Below are 24,900 nucleotides of genomic sequence, written 5' to 3'. Positions count from 1 at the left end.
GTCTAGGTTCGTCATAACTTTTCTTCCAAGGAGTAAGCGTCTTTTTATTTCATGACTGCAGTCAGCATCTGCAGTGATTTTGGAGCCCAGGAAATAAAGTATGCCACTGTTTCCACTGTTACTCCATCTATTTGCCAGGAAGTGATGGGACCAGATACCATGATGTTTGTTTTCTGAATGTTGAGCTTTAAAGCAGCTTTTCCACTCTCCTCTTTCACTTTCATCAAGAGGCTCTTTAGTTCTTCTTCACTTTCTGCCATAAGGTTGGTGTCATCTGCTTATCTGAGGTTATTGATATTTCTCCCGGCAATCTTAATTCCAGCTTGTGCTTCTTCCAGCCCAGTGTTTCTCATGATGTACTCTGCATATAAGTTAAATAAGCAGGGTGACAATATACAACCTTGACATACTCCTTTTCCTATTCGGAACTGGTCTGTTGTTCCATGTCCAGTTCTAACTCTTGCTTCCTCACCTGCATGCAGATTTCACAAGAAGCAGGTAAGGTGGTCTGGTATTCTCCTCTCTTTCAGAATTTTCCACAGTTTATTGTGATCCACATAGTCAAAGGCTTTGGCATAGTCAATAAAGCAGAAATAGATGTTTTTCTGGAACTTTCTGGCTTTTTCGATGATCCAGTGGATGTTGACAATTTGATCTCTGGTTCCTCTGCCTTTTCTAAAACCAGCTTGAACATTTGTAAGTTCATGGTTTATGTATTGCTGAAGCCTGGCTTGGAGAATTTTGAGCATTTCTTTACTAGTGTGTGAGATGAGTGCAATTGTGTGGTATTTTGAGCATTCTTTGGCATTGCCTTTATTAGGGATTGGAATGAAAACTGACCTTTTCCAGTCCTGTGGCCACTGCTGAGTTTTCCAAATTTGCTGACATATTGAGTGCAGCACTTTCACCGCATCATCTTTCAGGATTTGAAATAGCTCAACTGGAATTCCATCACCTCCACTAGCTTTGTTCATAGTGCTGCTTTCTAAGGCCCATTTGACTTCACATTCCAGGATGTCTGGCTCTAGGTGAGTGATCACACGATGTGGTTATCTGGGTCATGAAGATCTTTTCTGTACAGTTCTTCTGTGTATTATTGTCACTTCTTCTTAATATCTTCTGCTTTTGTTAGGTCCATGCCATTTCTGTCCTTTATCGAGCCTATCTTTGCATGAAATGTTACCTTGGTACTTCTAATCTTCCTGAAAATAAATTTTGGACAAAATGCGGTTCACTGGAGAAGGGAATGGCAAACAACTAAGTATTCTTGCCTTGAAAACCCCATGAACAGGATGAAAAGGCAAGAAGATAGGACACTGAAAGATGAATTCCCCAGGTCGGTAGGTGCCGAATATGCTACTGGAGATCAGTGGAGAAATAACTCCAGAAAGAATGAAGAGATGGAGCCAAAGCCAAAAGAACACCCATTTGTGGATGTGATTGGTGACGGAAGCAAGGTCTGATGATATAAGAGCAATATCGCATAAGAACCTGGAATGTTAGGTCCATGAATCCAGGCAAATTGTAAGTGATCTAACAGGAGATGGCAAGAATGAACATCGACATTTTAGGAATCAGTGAACTAAAATGTACTAGAATGGGTAAATTTAACTCAGGTGACCATTATATCTACTACTGTGGGCAAGAATCCCTGAGAAGAAATGGAGTAGCCATTATGGTCAACAAAAGAATTCAAAATGAAGTACTTGAATGCAGCCTCAAAAACGACAGAACTGATCTCAGTTTGTTTCCAAGGCAAACCATTCAATATCATGGTAATCCAAGTCTATGCCCCGACCAGTAATGCTGAAGAAACTGAAGTTGAATGGTTCTATGAAGATCTATAAGACCTTCTAGAACTAACACCCAAAAAAGCTGTCCTTTTCATTATAGGGGTCTGGAATGCAAAAGTAGGAAGTAAAGATACACCTGGAGTAACAGGCAAATTTGGCCTTAGAGTAGAAAATGAAGCAGGGCAAAGGCTAACAGAGTTCTGCCAGGAGAACGCACTGGTCATAGCAAACACCCTCTTCCAACAACACAAGAGAAGACTCTACACATGGACATCACCAGATGGCCAACACCGAAATCAGATTAATTATATTCTTTGCAGCCAAAGATGGAAAAGCTCTATACAGTGAACAAAAACAAGACTGGGAGCTGATTATGGCTCAGATCATGATTGAAGAAAGTGGGGAAAATCACTAGACCATTCAAGTATAACCTAAATCAAATTCCTAACAATTATACAGTGGAAGTGAGAAATAGATTTAAGGGGCTAGATCCGATAGGCAGAGTGCCGGATGAACTAAGGATGTGAGTTCCTGACATTGTACAGGAGACAGGGATCGAGACCATCCCCAAGAAAAAGAAATGCAAAAAAGCAAAGTGGCTGTCTGTGGAGGCCTTACAAATAACTGACAAAAGAAGAGATGCCAAAAGCAAGGGAGAAAAGGAAAGATATATCCATTAGAATGCAGTGTTTCAAAGAATAGCAAGAAGAGGTAAGAAAGCCTTCCTCAGTGATCAGTGCAAAGAAACAGAGGAAAACAATAGAGTGGAAAAGACTAGAGATCACTTCAAGAAAATTAAAGATACCAAGGGAACATTTCATGCAAAGATAGGCTCAATAAAGGATTGTATCCTAACAGCTGTCATATCAACATGCATTTAAAAATTATCAAAATTGGTGAATTTTTGTGTAGCCATTTTAATATTGAAGATGGAAGCAAAAAGCAACATTTTGGCATATTACACTCTACTATTTCAAGAAAAATAAAAACACAACTGAAACCCCAAAAGCATTTTTACAGTGTATGGAGAAGGTGCTGTGACTGATCAAATGTTTCAAAAATGATTTGCTGTGTTTTGTGCTGGAGGTTTCTTGATGGACAATGCTCCACAGACAGGTAGACCAGCTGAAGTTGATAGAAATCAAATAGAGACATTGAGAATAATCAACATTATACTCTGTGGGAGACAGCTGACATGCTGAAAATATCCAAATCACACACTGAACATCTTTTGCACCAGCCTGGTTATATTAATCATTTGATGTTTGGGTTCCACATAATTTAGGTGAAAAAAACCTTCATGATCATATTTTTGCAAGCTATTCCCTGCTTAAACATAGTAAAAAACGTTCTTTTTAAAAGCAATTTGTGGTGGGTGATGAAAAATGGATACTGTAACCTAATGAGGAATGGAAAAAATCACAGTGCAAGTGAGGAGAGCCACCATCAACCACACCAAAGGCAACTCTTCATTCAAAGATGATGTTGTTTGTATGGTGGGATTAGAAGGGAGTCCTCTATTACGAGTTTCTCAGTTTCTCCTGAAAAACCAAATGATTAATTCTACCAAGTACTGCTCTCAATTAGATCAGCTAAAAGCAACACTCAATGAGAAGCATCCAGAATTAATTAATGGAAAATATTTAATCTTCCATCAGGAAAACATAAGGCCACATGTTTCTTTGATGATCAGGCAAAAACTGTTACAGCTTGGCTGAGAAATTCTGATTTATCTGCTGTATTCACCAGATATTGTACCTTCAGATTTCCATTTATTCTGCTCTTTATAAAATTCTCTTAATGGAAAAAATCTCAATTCCCTCGAAGACTATAAAAGGCACCCGGAATCGTTCTGTCTCAAAAAGGACAAAAGCTTTTGCAAAGATGGAAATATGAAGTTACCTAAGAAGTGGTAGAAGGTAATGAAATGAAATGGTGAATATATTGTTCAATAACGTTATTGGACAAAATTAAAATCTATCTTATATTCTCACTTAAAAACTGAGGGAACTTTTGACCAACTCAATACCTCCTGGAGTGGATCCCTGATGAGAAAATTATAAGCAAAATTAGTTTATTTAAATTAATATGAATTGATGCCAAGATTTATCAATATACATTCTATCATCACTACATAAGATTTTATACTTTGGGCATCCAACTTATGAATATGTATAATGTGTTCATATGGTAAGGGACTGTAAAAAATAATTAAGCCAGATTCAAATTTTTAGAGCTAAAATTGTTTTCTTATCTTAATATATATTTTTTTTTTAAATAATCATCCAAATTGGGTCTGAATTTGGAATAGAATGATATCTATCCAGAGTAGTATCCAGGTCAACTGATACAGATAACACATATTTTAAAATAGTTTTAATAGTCAAATGTCTATAATAGTGATAAGGCTGACAGTTTTGGATAATGCTGAGGAAACAATCATTGAACTGACACAAAATGAATGACACAAAATCTGCCACATATATCCTGTAGCAGAGACTGACTGATTAACAAATCTTTTTTGTTTTCATTTTGACCACTTCTACCTACATATCCAATTTTCAGTTCAGCCCACTTATCTTTTGAGGTGATGTCTTTGAATGGACTTACTATTTCGTTTCCATAGAAGTGGCTTGTGGAGACAGCCCCTTGGAAAGTAGAGATGCAGGTATGCCAATGCAGACAGATGGCCTCAATGCTTGTGGACTTCCAGGGTGGGAGGAGTAGCCGCTCACACTAAACTTACCCATAAACAGCTCATGAAGTATTCTGTTTCAGTCATTAGTAGACTCTTCTGACCAAGAGACAAGAAAATCTTCACTGAAAACCGTAAAACTCAAGGTTGCTTTTAAATGAGAAAAAAAAACAAAAACAAACCTAAATGGGACCAGTTTCTATTATCTTTTTAGTTATTGAACTAGAAACATCGTTTAAGCCTGAATGTTTTGAGACATAGGTAAAATAATGGAGATACATGATCACAGTCCTTCAAAACAAAAGGAATTACTGAGAAAATGTCAGGGCCTTTTAGTAGGTTTTTGTATTTAAATTTGTAAAATGGCATTTGCTATTCTGATTTTGGGAAATTTGAATGGCTTTTCTTATTTTCATGATCTTGAAAGGATTTATTTAAGACCTCCACCTCCAAGATTAACACACTTGCAGTGCTTTCTGCCTAGGGTATCCTTATATTACAGAGCTGGGCTCAAGTTATTATACTTACTGTCCCTATTGCAGCTACAGAATGAGAGGTCCTTCTGGTTGCTGTTTCAAGTCTTTCCTAACTTCCAACAGTATTCCCAAACCTCGCTTCATGACTGTGCCCTGCGTTTCCTGTCTCCCCCTAACGACTAGAAAGATTTTGTTGTCATTGTTTAGACACAAAGACCATGGAAACTCGTGAGCACTCAGGTAGGCATAAGATGGAAGTACGGGTGGCTTAATGTCCAGAGGGTAAACTTTGAACAATCAGAGATGAGAGCTGGCAGATTTTTTTTTTTTTTTTCTATCTGACTTCATTGAAAACCAGTGCTTGGCTGATGTACCTGTACAGTTAATTGATTGAGTTGATTCAACAGTTTTGATAATTGGGAAATGAGTGGCATATGAGTACATGTGTATCTGTGTAACACATTTGGAAATGGAACAAAATACCTTTGTTTATCTTTCATTCAAAGAAGGCATTATGTACAGTTTGGAACAGAGTTTGGAGCTAAGTAATATAGAAAGAGTGCATAGTGTAAGCTTTCATGAGACTATCATATTGAACACTACTGAATAAGAGGCAAAAATTTAGATTGTGCCGTTTCACAAACTATGTCAGTATAGCTACAGATGTTTTGACAGCTATGTCAATAAACGCTGATGCAGCCCTCCCTTCACCCTGACAAAGATGCCTGTGTCTGAATCCTCAAAACCTGTGACCATGTTGCCATGATACATACAATAAAGAGATTTTTCACAAGTCTGTTTTCTATGTCTGCATCTTCATTGGCTGAAGCAGAGGATGGGATGAATTGAGAGTAGCATGGAAACATATACATTACTATGTGTAAAATAGATAGCCAGTTAGGAGTTCACGGATTTAATGATGCAAGGAGATCAATCCAGTGCTCTGCAACAACCTAGAGGGGTGGGATGGGGTGGGAGATGGGAGAGAGGTTCAGGAGTGAGGGGCCTTATGTATACCTGTGGCTGATTCATGTGACATACGGCAGGAACCAACATAAGAATGTAAAGCAATTATCCTCCAATGGAAATTTTAAAGCAAAAAAGAGATTTGCCAACGTGATTAAGTAAAGGGCCTTATGTGAGTGAGTCCAAAGTAGTCACAGGGAGAGAAAGATGCAAAAGTAGGAATCAGAGGAGATGTGTCAGTGAAAGCAGCAGTTAGAATGATGGCTTTGTTGGATGGAAGGCAAACACCAGGCAAGGTATATGGAACCTACAGGAGCTGGGAGAGGCAAAGAGACAGACTGAACCCTATGTGGGTCATGAAAGGAATGCAATCTTCTGATACCTTGATTTTAGGTCTGGATGACTCATTGTGAACTTCTGACCTCCAAAACTGTGGGACAAGAAGTTCACTTTGCTTCAGGTGATCAAATTGGTGTTGATTTGTTATAGCAGCATTAGGAAGCTAATACAAGTGACAACATAATTATTTTAGAAAATACATATATGTCAACCAAATTAAGAAGTAGGAAACACTACAGTTTTCATTCTTAACTTCAGTTCAGTTCAGCTGCTCAGTCATGCCCAACACTCTGACCCCATGCACCGTAGCACTCCAGGCATCTCTGTCTGTCACCAGCTTCTGGGCCTTGTTCAAACTCATGTCCATCGAGTCGGTGATGCCATCCAACCCTCTCATCCTCTGCCGTCCCCTACTCTTCCCACCTTCAATCTTTCCCAACATCCCTTTCCCATGAGTCAACTCTGCATCAGGTGGCCAAAGTATTGGAGTTTCGGCTTCAACATCAGTTCTTCCAACGAATACTTAGGACTGATTCCCTTAACTTAAATTCCTAACTTAAATTAACTGAATAGATTGCAGATAACTGGTAGAAATACAAGTGTGAGTTTAGTCCTGTTGCTCTATTTCTGTTGACCTAACCAGTCTCAAAGACAATTGTTTTCTGCTAGAAAGTAAACTTCTCTGATTGCAAGTACCTAGGTTGATGAAGCTAACATTCCCTATGGACTTTTATATATTTATAAATAATAAAATATAAAATTCTAAAGGCTAATGATACCAAGTTATTACTGGCTTCGTCCCTGAAGACCAGAAACGTACATTATATACTACAATTTTTCTGTTTTCAAATAAGCTACTTATTTGTGAGTAAAGTTGAAAATTAATTCATGAACTTGACTCTCACTAAAAGAAGTGTTTGCTGTTAAGATTTTATAACAAAAACTTTTTAATATGACACTGTGTTAGGAAAAACAATTATATACTTTACATTTGAATGAACATTGATATTTTGCTTTATGTATATGTACAAAATGTAAAGGATGAAAAAATAGAATAAACTTTCACATGTATTTTTAGTCGGTTTTGCCAAAAATCCTATTTTCATGTATATCTAAGCATCCTGTATTCAACCTTTATTTTCCTGTACAAGCTTATTTTTTTTCTGTGACACAAGTTTATTTTAAATGCAAAATAACAATTGCTTGAAAAGCTTGATAAACTGATGGGTAAACACTACAAAAAATAATGAAACTTTTAGGAGATGAAGAAAAGATATTTCTGACAAGGAAGATAATCTAACTCATAGCAAACATCCAAAAAAATTTCCTACAGGTATTCATTTTCATCTTCCATATTTAGAAATTCTGAAAATCTTTTATTTACTTATATTTTATTTTTTTAAAGTACTTATTTTCAAATTATTTTATATTATTTATATTAGTATATTTTTTAGTCACAATGCATTTTCTATGGAACATTTAGTATTTAATGATAAGATTAAAAGGATTAAGACTTTTCCTTAAAATTAGCAGGATTTTATTTATTGCTTCATTTAGCAAAATTTTCAGGAACAAATAAAACCTTTAACTGGAGACAGTTGCAGTTTTAAATTTGCATTTGTCTGAATGACTGACATGGGTTATCCAGGAATCTCTTCAATGCATCCTTCACATCCTTGTTCCTTAGGCTGTAAATGAGGGGATTCAGCATTGGAATCACCAGGGTGTAGAAGACTGAGGCCATCTTATCAGTATCTAATGAGTGGTTGGTCCTTGGTTGCAAATACATGAAGAGAAGAGTCCCATAGAACACAGTGACAGCCAGCATGTGAGAAGCACAGGTGGAAAAGGCTTTTTGTCGCCCTTCTGAAGAGCGTATCCTCAAAATGGCAAGGATGATGTTGAAGTAGGATGTCAGAACAATAATCATAGAGAAAAACAAATTGGTCCCTGAAAAGGCAAACGCTGCTATTTCTGGAATGTAGGTATCAGAACAGGACAATGCTAACAAAGGGACATTGTCACAGTAAAAGTGGTTGATCACATTAGACGAACAGTATGACACAGAAAACACACAGGGGGAGACCGTCAGTGCTGTGGTCAGACTGTAGACGTAAATAAGGGCCACCAGGAGGAGGCAGATCCGTGGACAAACCACCACCAGATAGAGCAGGGGGTTGCAAACAGCCACATAGCGGTCATAGGCCATGGCAGCCAGCAGGAAAATCTCAGCCACAATAAAAACTAGGAATCCACCTAGCTGGGCTGCACATGCATAGTAAGATATGGTTTTCTTTGTAACCAAGAAGTTAACCAACATCTTGGGGGCAATGACAGAAGAATTGCCCAAATTGATGATAGCCAAGTGCTTGAGGAAAAAGTACATGCGGGTTTGAAGCTGAGAGTCCACACTGGTGAGGATGACAACACCCAGGTTCCCTGCCAGGGTCAGTCCATAGATGACCAGGAACACACAAAAAAAAGGAATCTGGAGTTCTGCGAGATCTGAGATTCCCATTAGAATGAATTCAGACACTTGAGTGTGAGTCCCTGCAGCCATAAGTTTTGCTGAATTCCTATTTTAATGGGGAAAATGGAAAGAGATTAACAGGATAAAATCATTTTTTTTCTGTTAGATGTCAGATTGTTAAATGTTTAAATTTAAAATTTAAATGTTAAATGTTAAATTTAAAATCAGCTTCTGTTCAAAAATACTTAAAAGTCTCAGATCTTCCTTGTTTTCCTCTCTATCTTTTCACAAAATTCACGTATACTAACTCTGCAGAGACCTGTTTTAGGATCTTATAACTATCTGACCAAAATATTAATGTATTATTCACTGCAGGATATGGTTTATATTGAATAAATGCACATTATTTTATTATCCTATTCCATGCATTATTAATATGAATATATTAATCATATTAGCACATATTTAATTAATACATATTTAATACACATACACTTGCCTCTGTGCAGCTATTTCCAGTGATTAATGAAAGGTACCTATAAGATGTTGATGAGCTAGAAAATTATCCAGTTATTTTTCCTTAGCTCCTACAGGTCATCACGTCAGGCCAGGCCTTGCCATCATTTCTGGGAATTTCCATTTTTCTATGGGAACACTTTTAGTAACGCAGTTTTATCTTTAATAATCATTACCACTTCTGCTTCAGCTGCCCTCAGGCAGTCTTATATTTCAATATTGTTCCTTAGCATCAGGGAGAAATTCCTCTGAATCTTCTTTCCTTTATCTCATTTCCTTTCTTCTGCCAAATAAAACAAACCAGTCCTGTCTTATCATTCTGACTTCTAATTTCTCACTCTTCCCTAATGTTTAATTCTGACAACTCTTTTTTTTTTTTCTTTCCAACATATATCCCTTTTCCTTAAATGGTTTAAAGTCCATTTTGATTTTTTAAAAGTGTACTGTGGGCAGTTCTGATTTTGTGAAAATTTGACCCATTTGTTTATTTATATAGATAAATGAATAGAAAGCTTGCCATTACTTAGTATGTAGTGTACACTTCCCTGGTGTCTCAGATGGTAAAGTGTCTGCCTGTACTGCAGGAGACCCAGTTCGATTCTCTCTGGAGAAGGAAGTGGCAATCCACTCCAGTATCCCTGCCTGAAAAATCCCATGGATGGAGAAGACTGGCAGACTATAGTCCATGGGGTTGCAAACAGTTGGACATGACTGAGTGACTTCAATCTGTTTTCTGTCTTACTCTGTGCCCAGAAGTATGTGAACTATTTTGAAATAATCATTTCATTATTTTGCAGAAGCATCCTGGAAGATGGGTATAACTTTTTTTTTTTTTTTGGTCTGATGAGACAATTTAAGCTCAGTGAAATTAAGTTACTCAGTGTCTGTATAGGACATCAGTTAATAACATGGTTTTATAATTTTTTATGCATTTTTGTTTGTTTATTTGGTCTATTAGTCTTTTGGTTATCTGTTAGTCCACCAATTATTAGTTGTGTGATTTTTACCAGGTAATTGTGTCTTTGTGTTTTATAAATTAGATGAGATATTGTACACGTAAACTTAGTTCTCACAAAGTGGAAATAATGAACGTAACATGACTAGTCATGCGGCCTTCAGTACTTGCAGCGTGCAGGCCCTAGATCACAGGCTTAGTAGTTGTGGTTCACGGGCTTAGCTGCAGCACGGCATGTGGGATCTTCCCAGACCAGGAGTTGAACCTGTGATCCCTCTATTGACAAGCAGATTTTTAACCACTGAAACCACCAGGGAAGTCTCTTGAATAACTGTTTAAAATGTGGTTTCTTATTTCAGTCCCAGTAACTCATTTTCCCTTCCTGGAAATTTTATAGTTGAGATGAAAATATTAAGTGAATTATAATTTTGCATATTCAAAACACAGGGACAGATGGTATCTGGCTCTACAGTTAAACAAATCCAGATATGTTCTCCTACAACCTGACTCGCTTACATCTGCCTTTTTCGTTTCTATTAAGTAAAGATACTCTGTTCCATACACCAAATATGTGTCTAATGAGTTGGCCTGATGTTGTTGCACCACCTATGTCTTATTTCTCGCCTTCTACCCCTGCATTTAAAATAAATGCATAAGTAAGCTTTTGCTGGGAAACCTAGTGGCAATACTCAAAGCAAAATATCCGTTTGCTATACATAAAGCAAGTCAGTGCATGTTTCACGATGAGATAGTACATTCAATAAACTCACTTTTAATTTAACAAGAATAAAAAGAGTGTCAATAACAGAAAATATTGCATAGTCTCAATTTGTGAGGTTAGCTTTTAAAACGGAGACCATGATATGCATCACGGTCTATTATTGGTTCCCACTTACCATAAAATATAAAGGATGCAAAGCTTTTTCATTAGGTAAGTACTTGTCACTGAAATAAAGTCTCTATAAAAGAGCCCCAGTTTTCACCTATGTATTTATAATCTTGTCTGACTTAGAACTTGCTACTGATGGTAGCTATTTTAATTTTTGAAAAATAGTTTTCTCAAATTTATTTTCAAAATAAACCATTTTGTAGATTTTCTAAAGCAACTGATTTTCAGTGAATAAAATTTAAAAAAATACAAATGTTAATCATTTATCTCCAAATGTGAATGAAAAATAATATTGCAAGTTATATTTTTTAAATAGATGCTGATATGATTCCAAGAGTTTGCTCCATTGGTCTCTGACTATGGAATTTATCCTAAACGGGTTGTGTTAGGGACAGACACTCAACATGAGCTCTCAGTGTCCACCAGCAACAGAGAATGACTGCTGCCACCAAACTCTTTCCATCTGAAGGTTTATCACACTGGGCAACACAGAAAACAGGAAGGGAAGAAAAGCTTGTTTTTATTGGCATTAAGTAGGAATAGATCTTACTTGGAGACATAGAATCTTGTATAGACACAGAGTTTCCTATGTGGTGTAGTGTGCCTCTAAAACATCCATCAATTCTGCAGAAAACATTTCTTTATAAATTAAGGTAAAATATAATTCCTTAGTCAGACTTTGTTATTCTGTGCAAAAGGTCAGTCTACGGGTGGAAATGCTAGAAAATACTACTTACTCTGTATCTCCAGCACTTCCACTTTGCAATCAATCAGTGGGTAGAGAAGCGAATGACTTGAAAAGAGGACAAAGTGGATATAAGTTCAATTCTGATTGCAGTTCACTACTTCTTGTCTTCTTTTTTTTTTTTTTTTTCCCTTGGCCATGCTCTGAAGCATGCAGGATATTACTTCCCCAATCAGGAATTGAACTCATGCCTTCTGCACTGGAGTGTGACTCTTAACCACAGCACAAGTCCCAGTTCTGATTTGAATTGACTAAGTTTTCAATATCCTTGCTTGTCTCTTCCAGAATTTGTCATAAACAAGATTTCTAAATTGACCTACCTGAAAAGAGAGGTCTGCCGAGACCCCTCCTGCGGCCTTGGTATGAAGCGCGCTGACTGGCTGATGTGCTGCGCCCACTGGCTTCAGTCGTGTCTGTTCTTTGTGGCTCTTTGGAGACTAACCTGCCAGGCTGCTCTGTCTGTGCCATTCTCCAGGCAAGAAAAATGGAGTGGGTTGCAATGCCTTCCTCTGGGGGATCTTCCCAACCCAGGGATAGAACCTGCATCTCCTGTGTCTCCTCCCTGTCAGGTGACTGAATTATACAAGATTCCAAAGTCCCTGAAGACCTTCACAAGGAAATGTCTGTTCATGGCCCAGGTCCTCAACAGCAGAACCGGAATCCCCTGGCTCAGGTCAGGTTCCCCAGGGAAAGAATGGCAAATGAATATTCAATAGTCAAGTCTCTGTGCAAAACTGCCTCCCAGAGTGAAAATGTGGAGACAGCTTGGGGGCTTGCTTGGATAATCACATTCAATAACTATTGCATACAGTGATTTCATCTTTTGAGTGGTTTGAAATGTACCTCTACATCTTCTGACATTTTCTGAGAGTGTTGTCTCTGGCCCTGGGATGGAGAAAATCCCAGTGGCTAGGAAGCACAGAATTCTGATCCCAGTGTTCAACTTATGTGAATATTGGAAGTAGAACCAACTGCAAAGCCTCCAGTTTTGTGTTGAGGATAAACCCTGCTGTAATTGCCACATATTAAAAAAAATCAGATAATTTCAACATAAAGTCAAAGTGGGAATGGTTGTCAAGACAGTGAATATCAATTTTTTAATTGAAATTCTTAGTGTAGCTCTCATACATGTTATTGCTGTTGTTAACTACTTCTTTTACAACCTTTCACTTTCATTGATGCTTTATTTGACAACATGATCTCTCATTCTAGCCTGCTATTTATTGTATAAGAGGTACTTTCTATCACAGAATCACAAAATTTCACTTTCAAACTATTTATAAGAAGCACACACATATAAATAAGCAGAAAAATGACATTATGGACACTATAATTTGATCACTCACATTAAACCATAGTTTTATCTTACCGGGTTCATTATTTTAAAGTAACACATAATTACATATAAGCCTAATTTCCATCAGTCCAGCCTCTCTCAATCCCATTCCATCCACCTCACCTAGAGGAAATAACTATTGACTAATACAACATTTCTCTATTCTTCCAAATTTTTTAAGTTTTATTGGGGTAAGAACAATAAATATAAGATTTACCTTCTTAACAATTTTTTTAAATATACAATATGCTAATGCTAATTATTGGCACAATGTTATAGAACAAATTTCTAGAATTACATCATCTTTTATAGCTGAAACTTTATACCTATTGGGTAGCAATCCCATTTTCCCTGTCTCCCTGTCCCTGACAATCCAATTTCCACTCTCTGCTTGTATGTGTTAATTATTTTATATGGTTGATATAAATGATGTCACTCATACTTGTCCTTTCATGACCGGCTTATTTCACTTGGTATATATTGTCCCTGTGGTTTACTCATATTCATTTTTTTAATCAAGTGCATTTAACACTTTGCTTTTGTATATATAAATCATTTATACCTACATATGTTGCTGTTTTGTTTACTTTCTAAATCATGTCTGACTTTTTTGTGACCCCATGGACTGTAGCCTACCAGGCTCCTCTGTCCATGGGATTTCCCAGCCAGTAATGCTGGTGTGGGTTGCCATTTCCATCTCCAGTGGAACTTCCTAATCCAGGGATCGAACCCATTGCATTGAAGAGGATTCTTTACCACTGAGCCACCAGGGAAGCACTATATACATACATGAAAAGTGAAGTTGTTCAGTCGGGTCTGCCTCTTTGCAACTCCATGGACTGTAGCCTACCAGGCTCCTCCATCCATGGGATTTTCCAGGCAAGAGTACCGGAGTGGGCTACCATTCCCTTCTGCAGGGGATCTTTCTGAACCAGGGATCCAACCCAGGTCCCACATTGCAGGCAGGCGCTTTACCGTCTGAGCCAACAGGGAAGTCCCATATACATATTATATATGTACATATGTATAATTGTTAGTTACATAGTTTTGAAATTAATATGAGTGAATTTAAGATATTTATATATTTTTGTGATTGGTTATATACATAGGTATATGTATAACAACACAAGAGAAGACTCTATACATGGACATCACCAGATGGTCAACACCGAAATCAGATTGATTATAGTCTTTGCAGCCAAAGATGGAGAAGCTCTATACAGTCAGCAAAAACAAGACCAGGAGCCGACTGTGGCTCAGATCATGAACTCCTTATTGCCAAATTCAGACTTAAACTGAAGAAAGTAGAGAAAAACCATTAGACCATTCAGGTATGATCTAAATCAAATCCCTTATGACTATACAGTGGAAGTGAGAAATAGATTTAAGGGACTAGATCTCATAGACAGAGAGTCTGATGAACTATGGACAGAGGTTTGTGACGTTGTACAGGAGAAAGGGATCAAGTTCATCCCCATGGAAAAGAAATGCAAAAAGGCAAAATGGTTGTCTGAGGAGGCCTTACAAATAGCTGTGAAAAGAAGAGAAGTGAAAAGCAAAGGAGAAAAGGAAAGATATTCCCATTTGATTGCAGAGTTCCAAAGAATAGCCAGGAGAGATAAGAAAGCCTTCCTCAGCAATCAATACAAAGAAATAGAGGAAAACAACAGAATGGGAAAGACTAGAGATCTCTTCAAGAAAATTAGAGATTCCAAGGGAACATTTCATGCAAAGATGGGATCAATAAATGACAGAAATGGTATGGACCTAACTGAAACAGGAGATATTAAGAAGAGGTGGCAAGAATACACAGAAGAACTGTACAAAGAAAGATCTTTATGACCCAGATAACCACGATGGTGTGATCACTCAGCTAGAGCCAGACATCCTGGAATGTGAAGTCAAGTGGGCCTTAGGAAGCATCACTACGAACAAAGACAGTGGAGGTGATGGAATTCCAGTTGAGCTATTTCAAATCCTGAAAGATGATGCTGTGAAAGTGCTGCACTCAATATGCCAGCAAATTTGGAAAACTCAGCAGTGGCCACAGGACTGGAAAAGGTCAGTTTTCATTCCAATCCCTAAGAAAGGCAGTCCCAAAGAATGCTCAAACTACCGCACAATTGCACTCATCTCACACGCTAGTGAAGTAATGCTCAAAATTCTCCAAGCCAGGCTTCAGCAATACGTGAACTGTGAACTTCCAGATGTGCAAGCTTGTTTAGAGAAGGCAGAGGAACCAGAGATCAAATTGGCAACATCCAACTAGATCATCAAAAAAGCAAGAGATTTCCAGAAAAACATCTATTTCTGCTTTATTGACTATGCCAAAGCTTTTGACTGTGTGGATCACAATAAACTGTGGAAAATTCTGAAAGAGATGGGAATACCAGACCACCTGACCTACCTCTTGAGAAACCTGTATGCAGGTCAGGAAGCAACAGTTAGAACTGGACATAGAACAATAGACTGGTTCCAAATAGGAAAAGGAGTACATCAAGGCTGTATATGGTCACCCTGCTTATTTAACTTATATGCAGAGTACATAATGAGAATGCTGGGCTGGAAGAAGCACAAGCTGGAATCAAGATTGCCAGGAGAAATATCAATAACCTCAGATATACAGATGACACAACCCTTATGGCAGAAAATAAAGAAGAACTAAAAAGCCTCTTGATGAAAGTGAAAGAAGAAAGTGAAAAAGCTGGCTTAAAGCTTAACATTCAGAAAACTAAGATCATGGTATCTGGTCCCATCATTTCATGGGAAATAGATGGGGAAACAGTGGAAACAGTGGCTCACTTTAATTTTTCGAGCTCCAAAATCACTGCAGATGGTGATTGAAGCCATGAAATTAAAAGATGCTTAGTCCTTGGAAGGAAAGTTATAACCAACCTAGATAGCATATTAAAAAGCAGAGACGTTACTTTTCCAACAAAGGTCCGTCTAGTCAAGGTTATGGTTTTTCCCGTGGTCATGTATGGATGTGAGAGTTGGACTGTGAAGAAAGCTAAGCGCCGAAGAATAGATTCTTTTGAACTGTGGTGTTGGAGAAGACTCTTGAGAGTCCCTTGGACTGCAAGGAGATCCAACCAGTCCATCCTAAAGGAGATCAGTCCTAGGTGTTCACTGGAAGGACTGATGTTTAAGCTGAAACTCCAGTACTTTGGCCACCTCATGTGAAGAGTTGACTCATTGGAAAAGACCCTGATGCTGGGAGGGATTGGAGGCAGGAGGCGAAGGCACGACAGAGGATGAGATGGTTGGATGGCATCACCCACTCAATGGACATGGGTTTGAATAAACTCCGGGAGTTGGTGATGGACAGGGAGGCCTGGTGTGCTGCACTCCATGGGTCGCAAAGATTCAGACATGACTGAGTGACTGAACTGAACTGAACTGTAGCCCTGCTGGCTCAGTGGTAAGAATCCACCAGCCAATGAAGGATGTTTGGGTTCAGTCCCTGAATTGGAAATATCCCCTGTAGAAAGAAAATGGCAGTGCACTCCAGTATTTTTGCCTGGAAAATCCCATGGGCAGAAGATACTGGGAGACTACAGTCTATGGGATCATAATAGAATGAAATATGACTTTGCTACTAAACAACAACAACAACAATACCTCAAACAGCTTTTCATAACGTCATGTAAGTTAAACTTTGGTAGCTGAAAGGAGGCACTAAAAATGAATTTACAATACCGAGATACTAGATTTGTGCATGCATGTTTATGCAGCTCTTAATAATTAGTTCTGCTGCAGCTACAGAATGAGAGACCCTGTAGTTGTTCTTTCCTCGCTCCTAACTTTCACAGGTATTCTCAGACCTTGCTTCATGACTGTGTCCTGTGTTTCCTGTCTCCCATAACCACCAATAGGTTTTGTTATAATGGTTTGGACATGAATGTTTTGGAACCACTTGAGCACTCAAGTAAGCATAACTTGGGATTATAGGTGATAATGTCCCACAGGGTAAGCTTTGACTAATGAAAATGAGAGCTGGCAGACAAATTCCTTTTTCTATCTTGGTTCCTTGAAAACTGGTGCTTGGTTGAAGTACTTGCCTATATGTTTCAACAAATTATTTTTTTGAAAAAGTATATTTTTTATTAGGTTTCTTTATGCCTGAAAGCTTTATTTTTTGTGATACATATTTGGTTAAATGCAAGATATCAATGAGTTCAAAAAGGTTGATAATTTAATAGGTAAAAGGCTGCAAAAAATAATAAAACTTTTAGTAATCAAACAAAATGTCAACATATCTGTGGCAAGGAAGATGATCTGACTCTTAACAACCATCCAAAATTGATTCTAACATAAATCCACCTTACTATCAGGTTATTCTTTCTTGTTCAAAAATTATAAAAATACTTTTCTAACATATATTTTATTATAGATTGTATTTATTTTCTTTTTTTTTCATTTATTTTTATTAGTTGGAGGCTAATTACTTTACAATATTGTAGTGGTTTTTGTCATGCATTGACATGAATCAGCCATGGATTTACATGTGTTCCCCATCCCGATACCCTCTCCCGCCTCCCTCCCTATCCCATCCCTGGGGGTCTTCCCATTGTGTATTACTTATATTAGTGTGTTTTCTTTGAACAATTAATGGCTTTTAAATTAGGGAAAATTGGGTACTTGAAGTTGGAATGAAAAGGATTAAGATTTCTCTATTGATATTAATGAAATTTTTTAACAATTTACAACCTCTTCACTTAGCAGGATTTAATTCTTAAATGAAGATAGCTGTACTTTTAAATTTGCATTTGTCTGAATGACTGACATGGGTTATCCAGGAATCTCTTCAATGCATCCTTCACGTCCTTGTTCCTTAGGCTGTAAATGAGGGGGTTCAGCATTGGAATCACCAGGGTGTAGAAGACCGAGGCCATCTTATCAGTATCTAATGAGTGGTTGGTCCTTGGTTGCAAACACATGAAGAGAAGAGTCCCATAGAACACAGTGACAGCCAGCATGTGAGAAGCACAGGTGGAATAGGCTTTTTGTTGCCCTTCTGAAGAGTGTATCCTCAAAATGGCAAGGATGATGTTGAAGGAGGATGTCAGAACAATAATCATAGAGAAAAACAAATTGGTCCCCGAAAAGGTAAATACTGCTATTTCTGGAATGTAGGTATCAGAACAGGACAATGCTAACAAAGGGACATTGTCACAGTAAAAGTGGTTGATCACATTGGACGAACAGTATGACACAGAAAACACACAGGGGGAGACCGTCAGTGCTGTGGTCAGACTGTAGGTGTAAATAAGGGCCACCAGGAGGAGGCAGATCCGTGGACAAACCACCACCAGATAGAGCAGGGGGTTGCAAACAGCCACATAGCGGTCATAGGCCATGGCAGCCAGCAGGAAAATCTCAGCCACAACAAAAACTATGAATCCACCTAGCTGGGCTGCACATGCATAGTAAAATATGGTTTTCTTTGTAACCAAGAAGTTAACCAACATTTTGGGAGCAATGACAGAAGAATTGCCCAAATTGATGATAGCCAAGTGCTTGAGGAAAAAGTACATGGGGGTTTGAAGCTGAGAGTCCACGCTGGTGAGGATGACGATTCCCAGGTTCCCTGCCAGGGTCAGTCCATAGATGACCAGGAACACACAGAAAAGAGGAATCTGGAGTTCTGCGAGATCTGAGATTCCCATTAGAATGAATTCAGTCACTTGAGTGCGATTCCCTGGAGCCATGTATTTTGCTGATTTTTGCTTAGTGGGGAAAATGGAAAATGATTAAGAGACTGTAAAATGGTTTCTGTTTTTGTTACTTGCCATATTGTTAAGTGTTTCACTTAAAATCAGTTCACTTCTGTTGACAAACACTTAAAAGTTTCAGAACTTTCTTAATCGTCTTTTCTCTCCATCTTTTCATCAAATTCAGCAATACAAATTCTCCAGAGTTCCATTTCAGGATCTTAGAACTGTTTGACCAAGTAATTAATATGTTTATGTACTATAGGATATTGTTTATATTGGATAAACATACATAAATTGCATGATGAGATGCATTTATATTTACATGCATATGTACATTATATTAATATCTCATGCAAATATGCTGCATGTATATGTATGTTGGAGAAGCAAATGGCACTCCAGTAATCTCGCCTGAGAATCTGTGGACAGAGGAGCCTGGCAGTTTACAGTCCATAGAGTTGCAGAGAGTCAGACATGACTGAAGTGACTTAGCACACGTGAAAATATACTGCATCTATATATGTGTAGGTATTTATTTATGTACACATCATGCCTCTCTGTGTGTTTGTGTTTCTTGGAATAAAAGAGAGGTACCTATAAGAAGTTGATGAGCTTGAGTGACATCTAGTTATTTTTTTCTTAGCTGCTACAGGCCCTCACGCCCTCTCATACATCGTCATCATACTGGTTATTTTAGTATTTCTGTGGAAAATGTGTTCAATAGCCTATTTTTTCCGTAACAATAATTACAATACGCCTCAGATTCAGTTGCCCACAAGCAAATTTACACTGTGCTACTGTTCATTCTTAGTATCATTCAGATGTTCTGAATCTGCTTTTTGAAAATCACATTTCCTTTCTTTTGTAAAGTAAATTACTCTTGTCTAGTCTCTGTCTTTTAGGAGCTCAGGCTTTTTATTTTGTTCTGGCAACCCTTTCTTTCTTTTCCTATTTAAAGAAAAGCTGTATGCTTTTCCTTTAAATAACTTAAGGCCTGCTATTATTTTTTAAGTACATAATGTATAGTTTTGATTTGTTAAAGGTTGATTGGTTTATTTGCTTCTATACAGAAATCATAGAGTCTAACATTATTTAATAGTACTGTAGTCCACACCCAGCACATACAGAGGCACTTTGAATAATGATTTCTTTGTTCGGCAGGAGTGTCCCAGAATGTGTATATCAGTAGTTATTTCTATGTCTGATGAGATAATTTAGGCTCAGTGAGATTCAGTTACTCAAAGAGCCTCGTGTGTGTGTGTGTGTGTGTGTGTGCGTGCATGCGTGCACGCGTGTATATTCAGCTTCTCAGTTGTGCCCAGATCTTTGTGACTCTGTGGACTGCAGCCCCCCAGGCTTCTCTGTCTGTGGAACTTTCCTGGTGTGAATCCTAGAGTAGGTTGCCATTCCCGCCTCCAGGGGATCTTCCCAACCGGGGCGCAGAACCTGCGTATCCTGAGTCTCCTGCATTGCAGGTGGATTCTTCTCCAGCGAGCCACCGGAGAAGCCCAAGAGCCTTTAGGGGATATTTATCAGCAGTATGCCCTTATGATGTTTTGGGTGTGGTTTTTTTGTTTGTTTAGTTGGTGGTTAGCAGTTAGTGCACTATCTAATGAAAAAGTAGAAGTCACTCCGTCATGACCAACTCTTTGCAGCCCCATGGACTGTAGCCCGCCAGGATCGTCTCTCCAAGTGATTCTCCAGGCAAGAATACTGGAGTGAGTAGCCTTTCCCTTCTCCGCTGTGTCGGCAGGCAGATTCATTACCACTGCGCCACTTGGGAAGTGCCTAAGATATCTATTCCATACATCAACCTGCACCCAGATCTCCTGCATTGCAGGTGGACTCTTCACCATCTGAGCTACCAGGGGAACACGTTACTAATAGCCATATGATTTTTCCAAGTATTTATAGTCTGGTGTGGGATGGATTAAATGAGACAGTATACATATGTGTGTTATTTAGCACAAAGCCTTGTGACAATGAAAGCAAAATAATTTGTACCATAAATTGATATGAACATGTTTTGAATGATTTTTTAAATGCAGTTTTTTATTTCAGTTCCAGTAACTCATTCTACCTTACTGAGAGTTTTCGTAGTTGAGCTAGAAATAGCAAGTGAATAATAATTTTGCATATATAAAACACTGGGACACATGATATCTAACTATATATGTAGCAACAACAACAACAACAAAAGCCCAATGTACTCTCCCTCAACCTGATTCTGTCTTAAATCTGTGATGTTTTTGTTGTTGTTGATCGTTTCTCTTATGAATACCTAGCCTGCATCCTCTGTGTTGGCAGGCAGATTCATCACCACTGCACCACTTGGGAAGTGCCTAAGGATATCTATTCCATGCATCAACTCTGTGTTTGATGAGCTGATCCAATGGTGTTGCAACAACTGTCTCTTATTTCTTGCCTTCTAACACTGCATCTAAAATAGATGCATAAGTAAATTCTTGATGGAAAACATAGTGGCAACACTCACTCTAATCAAAGTATTTGTTTGCTATACATATAGCAACTCAGTGCATGTTTGCCTGAGAGATAACATATATAATAAGTCTATTCTTAATTTAACAACAACAACAAAAAAAAACATTAAAACATTAACAACAATTATTGTCTATTCTGAATGTGTGTAATCAGCTTTTTAAAAGGAGAACATTTTTATGTAGGAGAGAATTGTATAAGGAGAGAATCTTATATTTCGAAGACATGTAAGTTTCTTATCTAGTGTAATGTGTCCTCTAAAATATTCACTAATTTCACCAGTTCTATGGCAGAAAACATTCCCTTATAGTTAAAAGTAAAATATACGTATTTAAAGGACTATTCATTATTCTGTGCAAATGCTCAGAGTTTAATGTATCAATAGGGGTTGGTTATTCAGTTGTGTCCAACTCTCTGATCCCAGGGACTGTAGAGCACCAGGCTTCTCTGTCCATGGGGTTCTCCAGACAAGAATATTGGAGTAGGTTGCCATTTCCTTCTCCATAATCTATCAATAGGGTTTTAAAAATCATTGTATTTGCATGTATCACCAGCGCTTCCACTTAGCAATCAGTGGGCAGAGAGATGAGCAACTCAGCAAGAGAATGGACCAGATATCATCAGTTCTGAGTTTAATTTGAACTAATGAAGTTTCTAGTATCCTTGCTCTCCTTTTCTGGAATTTGAAATAAATAAGGTATTTGATTTTACCTACCTGAGCAGAGTGATCTGCCTAGACCTGCTCGTGAGGCTTTTGCATGAAGTGTGCTAACTGGTTTATACACATACTTGAAGTCTCTGAAGACCTTCACACTGAGATCTGTGCCATGGCCCTAGTCCTTAGACAGGAGAATCACAATTCCCAGTACAGATCAGGTCCCCCAGGGAAGTAAAGAAAAACGAACTTTTATTAGTCAAGCCTCTATGCAAAAATGTCACGCAAGATGCAAATCTGTAGATAGCCAGGGAGTACTCTTGAAAACCATTGATTAACTATTGCATCCATTGAGTCCACCCTTTTTGTTTTGAATTTTACCCCTACATTGTTTGGAAGTGTTGTGTCTGGCTCTTGAATGGAGAAAAGCACAAGATTCTGGCTCCAATGTTGAATTTTAATGTACATATTGGAAATAGAACCAAATATAAAGCCTCCATTCTTGTGTCAAGATAAACCCTGGTGTATTTACAAGAACCAGATGATGTACAACATAAAGGCAAAAGTCTTGCTATGTGTGCTTACTTGCTTCCATTTTCACAATTGTGAATGTAAAAAGGCACTTTAAGTACCTCGTAACAAAGCTAGTATGTAGTTGTATACTTTCCACAATAACATTTCAGTACTGAAAGAGCTACATTTATTCATATCTGTGGATTTTAAAATATGAAAACATGATAAAGAATGTAACAAAAAATAAACTGTAAAATAAACCACTTTAGTTGACATGGTATTTTAACATGATTAATTTAGCCAACAACTGAATGTAATAACTTGTAATGTAATCTCATTTTAGGGAAAGCTTTTTACCTTAGACTCTGTATATAACGAGTCTTAAAACTAAATCCGGTGACCAAAGTATTGGAGCTTCAGCTTCAGAATCAGTCCTTCCAATGAATATTCAGGGCTGCTTTCCTTTAGGATTGACTGGTTTAATCTCCTTGATGTCCAAGGGGCTCTCAAGAGTCTTCTACAACTTATTTAAATGCATATAAGCATTTAATTCTCACACAGTAAATTGGTAGATTTTAGTGTCATAGTTCATGTCAATACCTTCCTTTTCTTTTCTTTTCTTTTTTTTTTTTTTTTTCATTTATTTTTATTAGTTGGAGGCTAATTACTTCACAGCATTGCAGTGGGTTTTGTCATACACTGACATGAATCAGCCATGGAGTTACATGTATTCCCCATCCCGATCCTCCCTCCCACCTCCCTCTCCACCCGATTCCTCTGGGTCTTCCCAGTGCACCAGGCCCGAGCACTTGTCTCATGCATCCCACCTGGGCTGGTGATCTGTTACACTATAGATAATATACATGCTGTTCTCTCAAAACATCCCACCCTTGCCTTCTCCCCCAGAGTCCAAAAGTCTGTTCTGTACATCTCTGTCTCTTTTTCTGTTTTGCATATAGGGTTATTGTTACCATCTTTCTAAATTCCATATATATGTGTTAGTATGCTGTAATGTTCTTTATCTTTCTGGCTTACTTCACTCTGTATAATGGGCTCCAGTTTCATCCATCTCATTAGAACTGATTCAAATGAATTCTTTTTAACGGCGGAGTAATATTCCATGGTGTATATGTACCACAGCTTCCTTATCCATTCATCTGCTGATGGGCATCTAGGTTGCTTCCATGTCCTGGCTATTATAAACAGTGCTGCGATGAACATTGGGGTGCACGTGTCTCTTTCAGATCTGGTTTCCTCAGTGTGTATGCCCAGAAGTGGGATTGCTGGGTCATATGGGAGTTCTATTTCCAGTTTTTTAAGGAATATCCACACTGTTCTCCATAGTGGCTGTACTAGTTTGCATTCCCAACAACAGTGTAAGAGGGTTCCCTTTTCTCCACACCCTCTCCAGCATTTATTGCTTGTAGCCTTTTGGATAGCAGCCATCCTGACTGACATGTAATGGTACCTCATTGTGGTTTTGATTTGAATTTCTCTGACAATGAGTGATGTTGAACATCTTTTCATGTGTTTGTTAGCCACCTGTATGTCTTCTTTGGAGAAATGTCTGTTTAGTTTTTTGGCCCATTTTTTGATTGGGTCATTTATTTTTCTGGAATTGAGCTTCAGGAGCTGCTTGTATATTTTTGAGATTAATCCTTTGTTGCTTCATTTGCTATTATTTTCTCCCAATCTGAGGGCTGTCTTTTCACCTTGCTTATAGTTTCCTTTGTTGTGCAAAAGCTTTTAAGTTTCATTAGGTCCCATTTGTTTATTTTTGCTTTTATTTCCAATAATCTGGGCTGTGGGTCATAGAGGATCCTGCTGTGATTCATGTTGGAGAGTGTTTTGCCTATGTTCTCCTCTAGGAGTTTTATAGTTTCTGTTCTTACATTTAGATCTTTAATCCATTTTGAGTTTATTTTTGTGTATGGTGTTAGAAAGTGTTCTAGTTTCATTCTTTTACAAGTGGTTGACCAGTTTTCCCAGCACCACTTGTTAAAGAGGTTGTCTTTTTTCCATTGTATATTCTTGCCTTCTTGTCAAAGATAAGGTGTCCATAGGTTCGTGGATTTATCTCTGGGCTTTCTATTCTGTTCCATTGGTCTATATTTCTGTCTTTGTGCCAGTACCACACTGTCTTGATGACTGTGGCTTTGTAGTAGAGTCTGAAGTCAGGCGGATTGATTCCTTCAGTTCCATTCTTCTTTCTCAAGATTACTTTGGCCATTCGAGGTTTTTTGTATTTCCATACAAATTGTGAAATTATTTGTTCTAGTTCTGTTCCTTTTCATGTGACCCTTGTGCTTGGAGAAAAAGCACTGATTCCAATAATA

The 24,900-nt window shown here is 38.0% G+C and overlaps 2 protein-coding genes across 2 annotated transcripts; both read right to left on the bottom strand.

The window, feature by feature from the left end:
- Positions 1-7,875: 7,875 nt before the first annotated feature.
- LOC133069957 (olfactory receptor 8J2-like) lies at positions 7,876-8,829 on the bottom strand. The gene has a single exon (XM_061161486.1). It carries the CDS (start codon positions 8,827-8,829, stop codon positions 7,876-7,878), a length of 954 nt encoding a protein of 317 aa, XP_061017469.1.
- Positions 8,830-17,937: 9,108 nt separating this feature from the next.
- Positions 17,938-23,906, bottom strand: LOC133069892 (olfactory receptor 8J2-like). The gene is made up of 2 exons (XM_061161363.1): positions 23,897-23,906; positions 17,938-18,881 (listed from the first exon to the last, which is right to left on the bottom strand). The coding sequence occupies exons 1-2, from the start codon at positions 23,904-23,906 to the stop codon at positions 17,938-17,940; spliced, it is 954 nt and encodes a 317-aa protein (XP_061017346.1).
- Between the last annotated feature and the right edge of the window lie 994 nt (positions 23,907-24,900).

Source organism: Dama dama, chromosome 1, assembly GCF_033118175.1.
Source record: "Dama dama isolate Ldn47 chromosome 1, ASM3311817v1, whole genome shotgun sequence".
In the NCBI taxonomy this organism is placed as follows: domain Eukaryota; kingdom Metazoa; phylum Chordata; class Mammalia; order Artiodactyla; family Cervidae; genus Dama; species Dama dama.
Note: the sequence above shows the minus strand (reverse complement) of the source record. Positions and strands in the feature narration are given on the sequence as shown.